Here is a 15,123-nt window from a genome sequence, read left to right as displayed (position 1 = left end):
GCCAACTGTAGAGCCTCTGAGTGAGGATCAGCAGTGTTCGTGGGAAAATACCACTTGCTGAGCATGTGAGACACCTCGTGAGCCGGTGATGGAACACTTCTCGGAGTTCCAAGTGTGCCTCTGATTTGCCGCGTGGCTGAGAACTCAGACCCTTTGAGTTTGCTCTTCTCCATCGACCCGGCAAAAGTGAATTATCAGTAGCTCTGAATATTCTAACACACTTGTTGATGCTGCTGAGGGTACCCGTCCCCCTACCCCTGCCAGGGACTCTCCCGTTATCACCAGGACCTGGCCACACACGCTCCTGCTCGAGGCTCGATCCTCACAAGTGGCCTGGGGAAATTCCTCGTGCAGGTGGCAGGGGCCCGCCTCTGAGCTGGAGCTCACAGCCACCTTATTACCTCCTAGAAAAGGCCCTCATCCCAACTGTATTACTTTAAGCAGATAGCCACACACTGTGTAATCACTCTAAGACAAATGTCTAACATCGTTTTCATTATTCTCTTCCAGAAGAGAGTACACTCAGGGTAAAACTAAACTTTAACACAGAGAGTGAACCCTACTCCTACGACAAGGCGGAAGGCTATGAGGGAGCAGAGACTCTGGCTGGATGTTATGCTGAGAGTTGAGAGTCGGACATTTAAACCTATGACACTACATGTGGAAAATAAACTGGCAAAAACACATTTTCAAATGATGACATCATCCTGGCTATGTTTATATGACACCAGTAAAACCAGTTGGAAAACAAAAATTGAATCAATTTGACTGTCAAGATGACACCAAATTATTGGCTGGCCTGCTGGTTTTCTCCTTGTCTTCCTCCTCCTCCCCCTCCTCCTCCTCCTCCTCCTCCTCCTCCTCCTTCTTCCTTTTAAGTAACAGAATCAAGTAATTATTTAACTAAATATATTACCTAATTTTTCTGCTAACATGTGATGAATGACCTTAACATTTTTCAATTACTGTCCACCCAGTGCCTATTCATAAACACACCAACCCTAACATTCGGTCCTGTTGCTTGCTTGTTTCAAATATTCGCAGATAGGCTAGAAAAGCATCAAATGACCAGGAGGCATAGAAAAGCGAAACACTGCCTAGTATGTGTTCTTGGTGACAAGGCTAATGTTCTTCTTAAGCAGCCAAGTATGCTGTTTACATCATTTCCAACTGCCCAACATTTGTGAGGAAATCAAGTTCCTGCTTTAAACACGACTGACCTTTGGGCAACATTCAAATCCAACCAGTCATAGTCTGCTACCCAAACCTCGTAACAGGGACAAGCCGGAGACCGGGGGACAAAGTGAGCCCAGAGAGATTCAAGCCCAACACAAAATAATGCTGCTGCTCTGCCTTCCCTTCTCTCACACACAGCTAGTCTTTCATCTTCGAGATTTGCAAACATTGGCACGTAACCCTCACAACATCCTTGTGAGCCAGGCAGGTGGTACATGCTATGATCCCTCGTATTAAAGATGGAAAGATGATAATGATGGTGATAAAAATTGAAGCACATCAAACAGTGTCAGCACTATCACATCAAAAGACTCATGGCTTTCTCAAAAAAAAAAAAAAAAAAAGAAGAAGAAGAAGAAAGAAGGAAGGAAGGAAAGAAAGAAAAGAAGGGAAAAGTAGAAACTGTCAAATGTATTCTTATCTATTTTACTAAATTGTACGCCCATGCTAAGGTCCCACTAGTTTTGAAAGTCTAGAGCACAAGGAGTTGAATTGTTACATTGTTCAAAGGGGCAGAGAACTCTCTTGGGAAGTCAGGCATTCTTTTTAAGTGTTTTATTTATGAAAAACAGCAGCAGAGTCAAGAAACGGTCTCTTGATTCATCTGGTCCCGTGGCTGCTCCCTTATCCCAGTGTGAGGAGGAGGTGACATTTAGCCTAGGAGCCTGGTTAAACCTCCTGGGAGCTGCTGAATGGCCCGTGGAGGAGCTCCGCAGAGGAGGGACCTCCAGATAAATCAGGGAGCCCTGGCACATCAGCCCAGGGGAGCTGCCCTGTAGGCAAACAGCTTGTACCAGGGCTCTGGGGAATGAACAAAGTGGAAGCCGTTCCTGCCTTTGGGTCTGTAAAATTGACCATACCCCCCAAAGGCCCACAGAACATAAACAAAATCAAGATTTGGGCTGGGAGAGAGGAGGAACCAGAAAACGGGCCTCTGTGCACTTTCTTGGAGATCGACAGCGAGTGGTTCTCAGAGATTTCTCCCGTGTTTCAACAAGTCATTTGCCTCCTGGAAGGCTGGCGGGGGGCGGGGGAAGCAAGGGCTCCTGCTGCCTACACCATTCGCTTCACAGGTTGGGGCTGTGACCGGGCTCCTTGCTCACCCGGTATGACGGCCGGTTAAAGCGCACACTGCACCCCCTCCCCACAGGGAGTAGGCACTGCAGCGTCGCCACCCTGAGCAATTTTCCAGAACTCACAACTCCTCTTTTTGCAGTAACCTCTTGTCTCTCCTCGTCTCCTTTCTCTCCTGCGCGCGGACACACACGCGTCCACACACACACACACACACACACACACACACACACACCCCAATCGTTGCAAGTGGACTTTTCTCAGACCCCCACCCCCCTCGCCATGAGCCCCCTAGCTCTACAGCGCCCTCCCCGCCCCTTTTCGGAACAACTTTCAAAAGTGGTGCCTCCACCTCTGGGGAGGGGAGAGAAAGAGTCCAGAGTGCCCGGGGGGAGACGGAGAACGGGGGGAGGCCGGGACGGCGAAGGGCACCTCTTTCCTGGCCTGCGGGTGCGCGGAGGCCGAAGAGGAGGAGATGGAGGGGGAAAGGGGCGCTGAGCCCAGGGCGAGGAGAGGGGGCGCCGGCGGGAGGGAGGAGGATAAGAAACGGGAGGGGAAAAGAAGGTGGAGGGGAGCGGGAGGCGGGGAGGCGGGAGGAGGCGGGAGGAGGCGAAGGGGCTGGAGAGGAGGACAAGGAGGAGGCTGGAAGGGGAAGCTGGAGAGGCGGTGCCCCACCCGCCCTTTCAAGTCTCCGCGCCCCCGGCCCCCGGCGGCGGCCCGGGAGGCGGTGGCGCGGCGTCGCCGCCCCGACTCCTCCCCCGGCCCCTCCCCCGGCCCGCGGCACGGCCGCCCCGCCGGCGGCGCTCGGGAAATATGAAGAGACGCTGCAGCTGCGGCGGCGGTGGCGGCCACTGCAGCTCCGAGCGGCGCGCGGCGGCAGAGGCGGCGGCGGCCGGGACGGGACGCGGACGGCACGGGAGCCTGAAGGCCGGGAGCGCGGACAGGGCCGGGCCGGGCGCGCGGGGCCCGACGGCGCCCAGGGAGCGCGCGCCCCGCAGCCCCCGCGCCGCGCCCCTGGGGCATGGGGCGCGCCGCGGCCGCCTGACGCGCGGGGCCTGGGCCGGCCGCCCGTGTCCCCGCGCCGCCGCGCTCGCCTCGCCCGCCTCGCCGGGCGCCGCCGCCTCGTCGCGTCCTCCGGGCTGGAGGCGGGGGGACAGAGCGCGCGCGGCGCCGCGGCCGTTCCCGGGGAGCGGCGTCCCTGGCCGGCGGGCGGCTCGCGCGGTCCCGGAGGAGGACTGGAGATGTCCGGTCTGTGCCGCCTCCTGCTCGCGTACCTGTTCCCGGCCCTCCTGCTTCACGGTGAGTTCCTCCGCCGGCGCCGCGGAACCCGGGCGCAGCCGCTGCTCCCACCCCCATCCCCTGCCCGCCCCCCCCCCGGGAGGGGGGCTCCCGGGTTCCCCGGCGGCGCCCGGAGCTGGTTTGCGGCTGGAGCTTGCTTTCTGGAAGGGTGCAGAGCTCACACACAGACACCTTTTAGCTCCTGAATGGATTGCTTCAAGTCCGAGGGAAAACTTTTACGCAGCCTGTTGGATTTTCAGAGTCCAGACTGTCATGAAATCGCAGGCTTGGCGATCCCGTCTCCAAAGTGTCACGGCGCCTGCCGGAGGGGCTCTTGATGTGGTCCAGGCTTTTGTGGGTCTGTAAAGCGAAACTGTGGTCGTTTAAGGGGGAAAAGCAGCCCGCGCGGGTTTCTCTGTGGCCTCAGAGAGGACTGGTGCCTCCCGAGGTGTGGCGATGGGGCTCTCTCCCAAGTGGACTGGGTGCAGTTCAAGGAGCAGGGGACACTTTCATGGCCACGGTGTAGTCATTAAAACCAGTCTGCTAAGGTTCTCCGGGACGGGACGCCTCATCTCCCGCATACTCTCGCTGGATGGTTTTGTTTCTGCGCTTCGTGTGCCGCATTTTCTCAGGGGCTCCGGTAACCCCTTAGCCGGAGAACTCATCAGCGCTTTCAAAGAGTTCCAGGAATTGCCCTGAGAAAAATAAGGCAGATTTTGTGGTAGGTTGGTGTTGATTCTCGCTGCAGGCGGTGGGCAGAACGCACTGTGCTGATTCAGAAATCCAGAGTGAACTTTCCCTAATGGTGGACACCTGACATTTCGGCAGAGCGTCAACGCCGTGGCCTCCACAACCCCTGCAGGGCAGATGAGCACCCTCGAGGACACTCTGGGTTTCTGAGGATCTGCAGCAGGATGGAGCTTCAGAATGCATTGTTGCCAGCACTGAAGACCAAGCTGTGCCCCCCATCCCCCCCCGGCCCCCCCCCAAGATCTAGGAAGGGAAGAGGGGGAGAATCCAGGGGCTAGAAGTGGCTCTTTTCTTTGTAGTAGGGCTTCAGGGCAGACAGCTCCAGCCCTGCAGCCCTGCTAAGGTGTCTGGTGGGGCCAGACCTGCCTGATTGCCAAGGTGTGTACCCCGAGCCCCAGTGATCCCAGACTTTAAAAGTCAGGATGGAAGGCTTGCAGTTCGAGGGCCGGGGAGAGAAGGTATAATTATAGGGTTGCACTCCTAGGCCCATCTGCTTAGAATTACAGAGCAGTTTTAATCTTTGGCTGAAACATGAAACAAATCAGAGCCAATGAACAGATCAAACAGCAGCTGCCACACACACCAGGGGGGAAAAAGAGGGTGAGAGAGATGAAACAGACAAAATTGTCCCCTTAAAAAAATCTGTTGTAATATCTGTGAGCAAAAATGGCAGTGTGGTCAAATGACTTTTGAAATGAGAAATTACTTGAGAGTTTGGCATAAACAGAATTTTTTCGCATAAGCTCATTGCCTTTTGCACTACAAAAGTGGTCCTCAGATGTGCAGTGTGGACCGTCTCATTCCCAACTTTCTCTCTCTCTTTTCAGAGGTGGGGGTTGTAATTAGGGCCCCGCCAGTCCAAGCTGGGATAGTAACTAATAGTTCGTAATAAGAGCCCAAGTATATCCTTAGTGAGTGTAGCCCCTAATCTCCAAACTTGAGTCCGTGTTGGCCTGAACGTCTTGGAACGAGCGATTTACCCAGACCCGGTGGTGCTGGGGAGAGAACCTTGTGGTGGGAGGGAGGAAGGAAGGGGCCAGTCTGCACTGTAACCCGAGGAAGGGGGAGGGGGGCAGACCCCGTGCTTGTGTGCACGTGTGTGCCTGTGTGACGAAGAGGATGTAAGATAAAAAAGGAGTTTGCGAAGTTTAATTGGATGACATTGATACCCTGCAAAAAGCTATCCAATTTCAAAGTGAATCTGCAATGGCAAAATTATTAACACTGAAGTTGCTCAAAGATCAACTTAGATCCTGCAGGGAGTGTTGGACCCTAGCACAAAAAATAAACAGATGGAATAGTTGTGCAATGCATGAATCCTTGGGATTTAAGAAGGGCTTGTCATAATTCGTTAGGATAGTGTAAAGCACCAAGAAAGAATGGAGTATGCTCCCTCTCCCCTTTTTCTTCCTGATTCTACCCGATGGAAGTAATTTTAACAGAAAATGGGTGTTAATCAACTTAATCCAGGAGAATGCCTTGATGAATGTGTCCTATTCTATAGGGAGGGGTTTTACAAGCATTTACAAATTTGGTAGTGACAGATGAACTTGATCATATATTTTAATAGTTATGAGTCTGAAGATTACCTGAGATCTTTTTAGAATGGCTTAATGATTTTTTTCCCTCGATACCTAGGCATTTTATTTTGCTAACCATAGGACATTATTTGTCTATTCATGGTAACTATTAGTAGGTAAAAACACATTTTCTAGAGTTATGAGTGTATTTGTGACCAACTTTAATAAATGTAGTTTCAGACATTTATAGATTGTTACACCTGCAAGTCACATTAATGAGATTTAAAAGGGCACAGGGCCTTCATGAAGATTCTGCATGAGGATGCTGTAGAAACTATGATGTTTGGCCTCCAGTCTTTGCTCAGTTTGTTGGTTACTTTTATTTCAACTCATTGCAAGTCATAAATCACCCCCGGCTCCTATTGGTGAGTAAGTTAGGCTCCAGCTAGACTCGAGCCTGTGGTTTGTTTTTGCTGTTTTGTAAAGCTGTAAATGTAGTGCAAAACTCAAGTTCAAAATTTGATGGAATAAAAGTATACATGTCAGTTTTACTTTCTTCTCCTTCAGCTTCTGAAAACAATTGCATTTCTTAATCCAAAAAAAACCTATTGAATGTCACGGAAGAATGCAGCTGGAAGATGTCCATTATCACTGTTTTCTTTGCTTAGATGAAAAGCCACAAAAATCATTCGGCTCCAGAAACACAGATTAGCATGAGGTATTCCAGAATAAGTGGTGCTTTAATGCGCAGCAAAGTGCTGACTCTCTTTGCTAATGGAAACCTTTGATTTTAAGTTTTGGAACTGATGCTGGGGGAGATGTTCTATTCCCCAGAGCTGTTTACTTGTTCAGAATTCATTGACTTTTTTGAAAGGTGAAGGCACTTTTGAGCCATTCCCTTTCATTCAAGCATATTCTAGCAAAACTTGAAACACACACACACACACACACACACACACACACAAAACCTGTAGATTTCCAAATGATACCTTCACCAACAAAATCTAAGGAAACCCTTAACTAGGGTAAGATAGGAATCTTTGAAATACCATTTTTCTGAAGACCGGTTTTGTAACCAAGAAAACATTGTGTTTCCTGCGCCCTTTCCCTGTTGGTCATAAAATGAAATCTTGAAAAGAAATATGACTCATTAGTACATAACAGGGAGCAAGGGTCTTAGATGTTAAATATTCTCTTGTGAAATAAATGGACTTGCTTCAAACATGTGGCCAGGCAGATCTATAATAGCCACATTTATTCTTTTTTCTCCCCAAATGAGAAGAGAATCAACCATTAAGTGGATGATATGACTGAGTAATTATATACTGCTTAGGGACAGACTGATGACAACTTGATGTAATCAATTAAAGTGGAGCATAGAACATTTAAGACTAGAAACATAAAAAGAGATGTTAGTGATTGTATACATCTGCTGACAGCTAACACAGGAGGACATGTCTTCTATAGAGTCTCGTGTATGTAGTTGAAGCACAGAACCTGCCACCGTCATCCACGCACAACTTCTTGCCGTGTTAAGATTTTGTGTGTATAGATCCTTGTTTCCTTCTCTCTAATGCGGGAATAGAATTTTTCAGGAAAGTCACATGATAGGTATCTAGGTCAGAGAAATGATACAATGTCGCCCTAAAATCATTAAGAGTATTCTGTTCTGTGGGAGTTGTCCCGTTTCGTTCGGCTAACCACTCGTTCAGGAGGTACGTTTATGAGGTCCTACTCTGGGCCAAGAGGCCCTGCATGCTAGGGACAGGAGGTGTGAGGAGATGCACACTGCCTTTCCTGCAGAGCCCCAAAGAATATCGAAGGGCGAGGAAACAAAAGCAGAGCTGGGAGCGTGGCAGGCTCTAGATGACTGCAGTATTTTCCCTGCTGAGAATCGCCACAAACCACACCAAACATACACGTACCACGTGCACACCACGCACACACTCCATACGCACGCACCACACATGCACGCACATGCACGCGACCGAGCTGAAGAGGACGGGTGTGGCAGGCAGCAGTAGTCAGTTTCAGAGGCAACATGCAAATTTCGCAGTCTGTGGCTCCAGTTCAACCCCAGTGTCTAGCCTGGGGACTGTGGCATTAGAAGAAAAGGACATCGAAAATTACCTCCTTTGCAACGACAGCTGAATGGAGCCAGGAATTTGAAATCTTGACTTTATTATAATATAATATCCTTTAGATAAAAAGGCTTAAAGATTGGCAAAGCAGCTCTTTTAGCTTTTGTCTCAAAAAACAATTTGGGATAAGAGTTTGGTAGGCACAGCTACCCACACGGTCGTAAAATCCAGTTTGTCTGCAATGCGTGCGTGCTTTTATTCCAGCACATGGAAAACTGTGCTGGGGCTTATCTAGCAGAATCCAGGGTAAAGCATACATTTACAGTAATGACTGCTTATATAATTGGGCTGGGCAATTTCATGGCCAAGTAATTACCTTCATTTAATCTAATCAGTCACATTTTATCTGCTTTGGGTTTTTACATATCACACCAGTTCTAACTTGAGAATACGTTCTCATTCTGGTTATCCAAGTAATATATGTCACGTTATTGAAAACAGGAGCATGCGAAATGAGCAAGAAAAGAATCGCTCAAAACCCTCTACCCAGAGACAACCATTGTTAATATTTTCACATTATGCTTATTTAGCTCTTGAAATTTTTTTGAAGCATTCAACCACATATTCTAAAGACTGACCTGATCAAAGATTAGTTCAGTCCCAGTGTGCTGGAAAATTGTTTCCTTCCCCACTAATTTTGCATTTTACTACACGTAAAGCAGTTTGGAGCTTTTGGTTCTCAATCTAGATAGGTGAAAAACTCTGGAATATATCTAGAAAATTCAGAAATTTTAATGTTACTGAAAAGTTGGCGATTTGGACTTGGGGTATACCTACCTTTCCTTTCATTTATAAACAATGTCCCATGCTTGAGAGAGAACCTCACAGGTAGTAGGCACTCAGCTACTTGGTGAATGAATGAATATTGACTTTCAAAACGCAAGTAGCCCCTGCTTCCTCCCCAAACCCCCACCCTTCACTCTTCTGTTTGGTCCCTGTCCCTGGATTGGCTTGCTTCCTGACAACACTGTGGGTTTAGGAACAAGCTTTGCCATGGATGACTGTAGGAGAGGTACTATATTCATTCCCTCTGAAAACTGTGCCAAGAACTGCTTTCTGAATGCATAATCTGGTGAATTCGGTGGTATAAACAGTCACCTGGTCCCATATGCTTTGTATTTAGGGTGTAAATCTCTGTGTAGGTGGTCAACCCTATGCTTCATTTTGGGAACTCTATGGTTTTTTTTATTGATATCATTGAGAGTTTTCAGCCTCTGAACAGTAGACTGTTACAATTATGATAGTGGTTAAGGTCATTCTACAGTCATTTTGGATTACTAGTATAGAATGATTTATTCCCTGGGAGTAAATCATTTGTGTGTGTGCATGTGTGCGCACACACACACACAGGCATACACGTGAATAAACCCTCCAGAGCTCCAGGGTCTCATTTAGTTCTCTAGAAATGGTAATCTGTAGAATTACATCCTAAAACCTTCAGGAATTAATTTTTTTTCAATAGATGAATAATTTCCTTCCAGAATCTACTTATTTCCCCCACACTCACTTGAAAGAAGTACGTATTTGTCATCATAATTTTATCTGAGCCCAGCAGGGGACCCCCCCCCACCCAATGCTGGAGACCATTTTATGGTGAAGTCATTTTCCTGATTTGGACCTCTGCCGGACAGGGCACGATGCTGTGGAGAGCTTCCAGTTCAGTTGGTGTCGCAGACTGGCAATCTATATAACCCATCGACTTTAGTTATTATTACCATTACTATAATTTTTACTTTTAAACAGATAAAAGGCACATATTACATGACCCACCCAAAGCTGCCTTTGGGACTGAATTCACAGTCACTTTCTTATTGTAGGGGTGTTGGTTTTTAATCCTTTGAGATGCTCTTTCCCTTGGATTCATTTGCAGCAAAAATCTTAATAAATGAGAACCCAATGAGCTAGTCTTCTCAATTAGCCAAAATGTCTAGAATCCTCAGTGAACCAAATTGTTGATGTTACTCGCACCCGCATTCCCACACACAGACTTTGTCACTCTTGTCTTATTAAAAAAAATGAGGAAAAAAAAACTTTCATGGCTTAAACAGAGTAATTACCTGTTCACCCCAGTATCTCTGTATCCAAAGTACCATCCTACAAGGACTGATGTTCCTAGTAATGACCTTGAGCCACTTTGAGAACCTAAATCATCAAAGCAAGACCGTAAATGTCAACTGCGTTCAACACACAATGGCAGAATTTTCAACAACTAGATATTGTGATTAGTCAACACTTCCAGTTACATAGGTAATCCAATTAAGTGGAGGTTTTAAAAAGTTATTATATGGGGCGCCTGGGTGGCGCAGTCGGTTAAGCGTCCAACTTCAGCCAGGTCACGATCTCGCGGTCCGTGAGTTCGAGCCCCGCGTCGGGGTCTGGGATGATGGCTCGGAGACTGGAGCCTGTTTCCGATTCTGTGTCTCCCTCTCTCTCTGCCCCTCCCCCGTTCATGCTCTGTCTCTCTCTGTCCCAAAAATAAATAAACGTTGAAAAAAAAACTAAAAAAAAAAGTTATATATAACAAGCGCGTTTAGTATAAATAATAGGAATACTCAGGAACCATTATGATAGTCACCATCCTTGATTACTACACTGCTAAGTACCAGGATGACGGACTTACACAATTTAAAATTAAAGTAGGACATAGAAATATTTTGCACAAGTTTTATTTCAGATGTAGTGCTAAATTAGTATAGGTTCCTATTTTCCTTTCTCCCCTCCTCCATTCCCCCCCCTTTCCTTTCTTTGACTATAACTTCTCATATACCTTCTCTACAACACGCAAGAGATGGCCAGTACAAAAAACTCCCAAGACTACAAAAGAGATTTACTGCTATTTGTCCAGAGTGGTTCCCTTCTCATTTATTCAGGCAAAAATGATACACTGAACCAAACGATACACTGACCCATAGTAGAAGCTTCATAATGGATCTTCCTCTTTCCTATCTGTTTCCCATCCCTCCGAAAATGGGAAAAGTGATCTTCCCCAATTGGAATTCTTATTGTGCTGTGACATAGCTTAAAGTGTTTTGATGGTTTCTCTTCACCTTTCCAGTGAAATGCACACTCAATATGACCGTGACACTCTTGATCACGGCCCTGCCTCTCTGCTCTTCTGTCATGGGCCGCCCTGTGGTCCCCCCTCCCTGAGTCTATCCCCAGTTCCTCCTATGTGATCCCCTCCTGTCCGCCTCTTTATGTTTGGATAGGCTGCACACTCTGCCTAGACCACTTTGGTTCAGTGTTCGAGACATGGCTGCCCCTCCATGAACCCTCCAAGGATGAATTTAGAGACTGCTCTCGCTGTCCTTATGAGGCCCTCTACAAGCCCACTCGGGGTCTGGTTTCTGGCCCAACTGAGACTCCCTCAGAGCATAATGTGTGTAGCTTCAGTGCCTAGAACAGAGCCTGGCCCTTCAGAACCATCCTGATGGTTTCTCATTCTGATGAATGAGTTACTAGTTTCAGTCCCAAATTGGAGTTGACATACTCTGAGCGATACAATGAACAAAGGGGTCCCTGGGTTAGTAAGGCTGGTCTCCTTGGAGGGCACACCATGGCTGAAACAGAGGAGGAAGTCTTGGGGGATAAGGAGAGCTATTATACCTGACCTCTATTGCAGCTAGACTTGGTGCTTCAAATGGCCTTTTAATTCTAAGCCAATTAATAGAAGTAGCACTCATGAGAAGGCCTCCCAGAGTTTCCACACCAGACAAAACGAGTAAACGTTGGAGACCACTGTTGGCAGTTGACTGCAGACCAAAGAGTTTCTCCTACCGTACAGCAGGTCCTACTTTCACGTGACCCATTTTTTTTTTAATGTTTATTTATTTTTGAGACAGAGAGAGACAGAGCATGAACGAGGGAGGGGCAGAGAGAGAGGGAGACACAGAATCTGAAGCAGGCTCCAGGCTCTGAGCCGTCAGCCCAGAGCCCGACGCGGGGCTTGAACTCACGGACTGTGAGATCATGACCTGAGCCAAAGTCGGACGCTTAACCGACTGAGCCACCCAGGCGCCCCTCACGTGACCCATTTAATTTTGCTCCTTAATGGTAACCAAGGTGGTGGGTACTTCAAAGGGCAAAGATAGAAAGGGAACAAATCCCATTTTTTCTACGCTAAAAATATAGCATCAGCCATGAGTGCAAACCCTAACTCACTGTGTGCTGAGAAGCTGTGCTAACTGAAGAGTTCTTCTCCATATGGCTGCTCACACTACCACTCTCCTCCCCTGACAGCCTTGCTGGGTCTGTGAGCTTTACTCGTTGTCTGATGAGAGCGATGGCCAAGTGGAGATATGTCTCTAGAAACCCAAGTGATGTAATGATCTTTTGCCTGCTTTCAAATGGTTTGTGTGTTGGCGGTTCTGGGGTTTTATTTCTTCCACCCTCGGTTAGAAAGCATCACTGTAGGCTCCCTTCCTGTGTGACTGGCCTTATGAACGATCCATGCAAATCCTGACCACCACTCCCTCTTCCTCTGCCTTTGAACTCCCAGCTTCCTTCCCAGAGCCCTCCTTCATCATCTCCACCCTTGTTCTTTGACATCCAGGCCAATGAGTCCTTAAGAGCCTCAAGGTCAGAAAAACTTACCTTCATTCTTGGTCATGCTTCCAGCTCCTGAAATATACAAAGTAAGAGTGAATAGGTATTTGTTAAACTGAGTAGAACTCGTCAACAACCACAGAGCCCGGTGCTTTGGGTCCCACCTTCTTCTGCATCAGGGTCACCAGTTAACTTTGCCGGGGAGCCTCGTGCCATTCTCAGAGCCCAGAGGGGCCTGGCTCTGGATGACTTTTCCCATTATTTTAGCTGTTCTATTAGTTAGAATGGACTTTTTGAGGGCAGTCTAAGAGCCTAATCGTTATTTAAAATAATAACACATTTAATGAGAACTATGTGCCTGTGCTAAGGAAGACAGTCTCCGATAATCCTGAGACCAGCCCTAAGAGATGGGTAGTGTTATCCCCTTTTTACAGATGAGTACACAGAAGCTTGGTGAGGTTAAGTCATTTGTTTAAGGTCACAGTGCTAATGGTGTGTTTCATCGATTGTAAGAAACACATTTTCTTCCCATTTTAAGATCTCTGCAGTGGATATGCATCTTATGGTCGATGGGGGTTCCAGTCCCTGTTAGCCTGCCGGGAGCAGTCAGGGGGTGATACGGCCTTTGCCTCTGTGAACCTGGACATAGTGGCACACACTGTCATCCCTTCACTTCCCTTATGTGTTCCTTGTGACTCCATGTCTATGGGTTAGTTGCAGACAGGTTGGTTTTGAAAGTAGAGTAAACGTTTGAGCCCCGCATGCTTGGTTGCTTTCTCTGTAACTTACTGATAAATTACACTCTTTGCGCTGGAAAGAAAAACCACTGTGAAAATTGGAGTGGCCTCATAATAGAGCAGCAGAGCGTTAGTGTGACATCAATGAGGCAAATACTTATCGCTGGAAGAATAACTGCAATTCTATATTTTCTCATGTTAGCAGTGATCAATTACCTGGAAAGGAAGATACCCACAAAACGGTGTGGCTGTGTTTGTTGTTTTGCTGTTGAGATCCTTGCAAAGCAAACATATTGCCTGTCACGTGTGAAGCATTGCAGCCGGAGGCAAGAGACATTGTCAAATCTCTTGCAACAGATAAAAGCGATGTCAGAGTAGCAAATGCTACTCTGATTCGGGGTATCTCGGGACTGTAGTTCAGGCATTGTGTCCTCATTTAAATGCAAGTGTTTTGTCACTAGTAGTAAAATAATGATGCATCTTAACAATCCTTGACGTCTTAGATTCAGAGAAACCCTTTAAGTGGCAGATCCAGTTTCAAACTCACGCAGCCTAGCTCCAGATATTTCGCCCATACCCACTATCCTCCCGGCTTTCATCATCTTTACAGGAAAACAGTTGCGGGGTATAAAGGGGCTTACAAATCGAATTTTAGAACATAGCTTGGTTGATAGCGAGCTGATGGTTCTTTACTAAATGTTTAGTGTCGCATTTAAAGCAGAGCCTTCCCCAACTCCCACTGCTTTGTAACTTGAATTAACATTGTAATTGATCACACAGTCCATTGACCTACCAGAGACAGCAAGCTGTACTGTCTTTCATTTCTTGATTGCCTGACAGGGAATTCAGGAAATGCTTCCCATCATCAGGATAATTACAACTTGTGGGATTGGTGGGAGGTATAGTCCATAGTACCCCCTCTCCCTCCTCTAGTTCAAAGCCAACTGACAGATCAACAGAGGTCTCAGACAGATGAAGACATGAAAACATGAGGATTGTGATAAAAATCAGAAGATACCGTATAGATGATGGCCAGGATAGGATTGCTAACAGTTCACCCCTGAAGTTTTCAGACTTTCCACCTGGCCTAGTGCCACAGTCAAGCATCGGAAGGGGTGGGGTCCTTACTACGTGGCGAGTGTGGGAGCTGATCAAGATACACGAGCAGTTGACTCTTGAACAACACAGGTTTGAACTGAGTGGGTCCACTTACATGTGGACTATTTTTTTTTCAATAAAGACACTACAGTGCTATAAATTTATTTTCTCTTATGATTTTCTTGAGAACATTTTCTTTCCTCTAGATTGCCTTATTGTAAGAATACAGTACATAAAACATATAACATGTTGTTCAAGGGTGAACTATATTTTGAAAACAGGCCAGTTTGGCAAAGAAAGAGAAAAGGGCGTGGTCACACACACTTGTTTCCTTCTCCATCCTGCACCAGGCTTCACTGGGGAAGGGTGAATGAGGGAGGCAGAAAGGGTACCGAGAAATGCCACTCTTCCTTCCTCCCTGGAAGCAGGGGCCACGGGAAAGAAGGTCCTCATGGAACAGCCACGAGCATCGACACCACCCAACGTGGATTTCGGATTTCAGTGTTTCTCTCATTCTGGCTGGGGTCCCAATCACCTGGCTGGGCGACACGGGGTTGGTGGTGAGGTTGCATGCCATTTGAACACAGCACCATCATCTCGTTTTAGAATCTTTTTTCACACTTGTCATTTAGTTGAACTGTACCCATAGGTGTCTCTGCCTCGTTCCCTGTTCGCTTCATATAAGATACATAAGAATAATCCCTGCTCTAGCCCACGGCCAGCACGTTGCTCAGAGGAAAGCCC

At 47.3% G+C, this 15,123-nt stretch overlaps 1 protein-coding gene across 2 annotated transcripts in view; it reads left to right on the top strand.

The window, feature by feature from the left end:
• Positions 1-3,490: 3,490 nt before the first annotated feature.
• APCDD1 (APC down-regulated 1) overlaps positions 3,491-15,123 on the top strand; it is a 33,832-nt gene continuing 22,199 nt past the window's right edge. For both annotated transcript variants that reach the window (XR_006964207.1, XM_047090324.1), the window contains exon 1: positions 3,491-3,609. Coding sequence is in view for 1 of the 2 variants with exons in the window: in XM_047090324.1 (XP_046946280.1) it covers positions 3,552-3,609 (58 nt within the window). In the remaining variant the exon portion in view is untranslated. The remainder of the gene's footprint in view (positions 3,610-15,123) is intronic.

Source organism: Lynx rufus, unplaced genomic scaffold (genome assembly GCF_022079265.1).
Source record: "Lynx rufus isolate CCGP_SWC_20201006 ecotype Redwood Valley unplaced genomic scaffold, mLynRuf1.p SCAF_29, whole genome shotgun sequence".
NCBI lineage: Eukaryota > Metazoa > Chordata > Mammalia > Carnivora > Felidae > Lynx > Lynx rufus.
The sequence above is the reverse complement of the archived record's forward strand: the minus strand, read 5'-3'. Positions and strand labels throughout refer to the sequence as shown.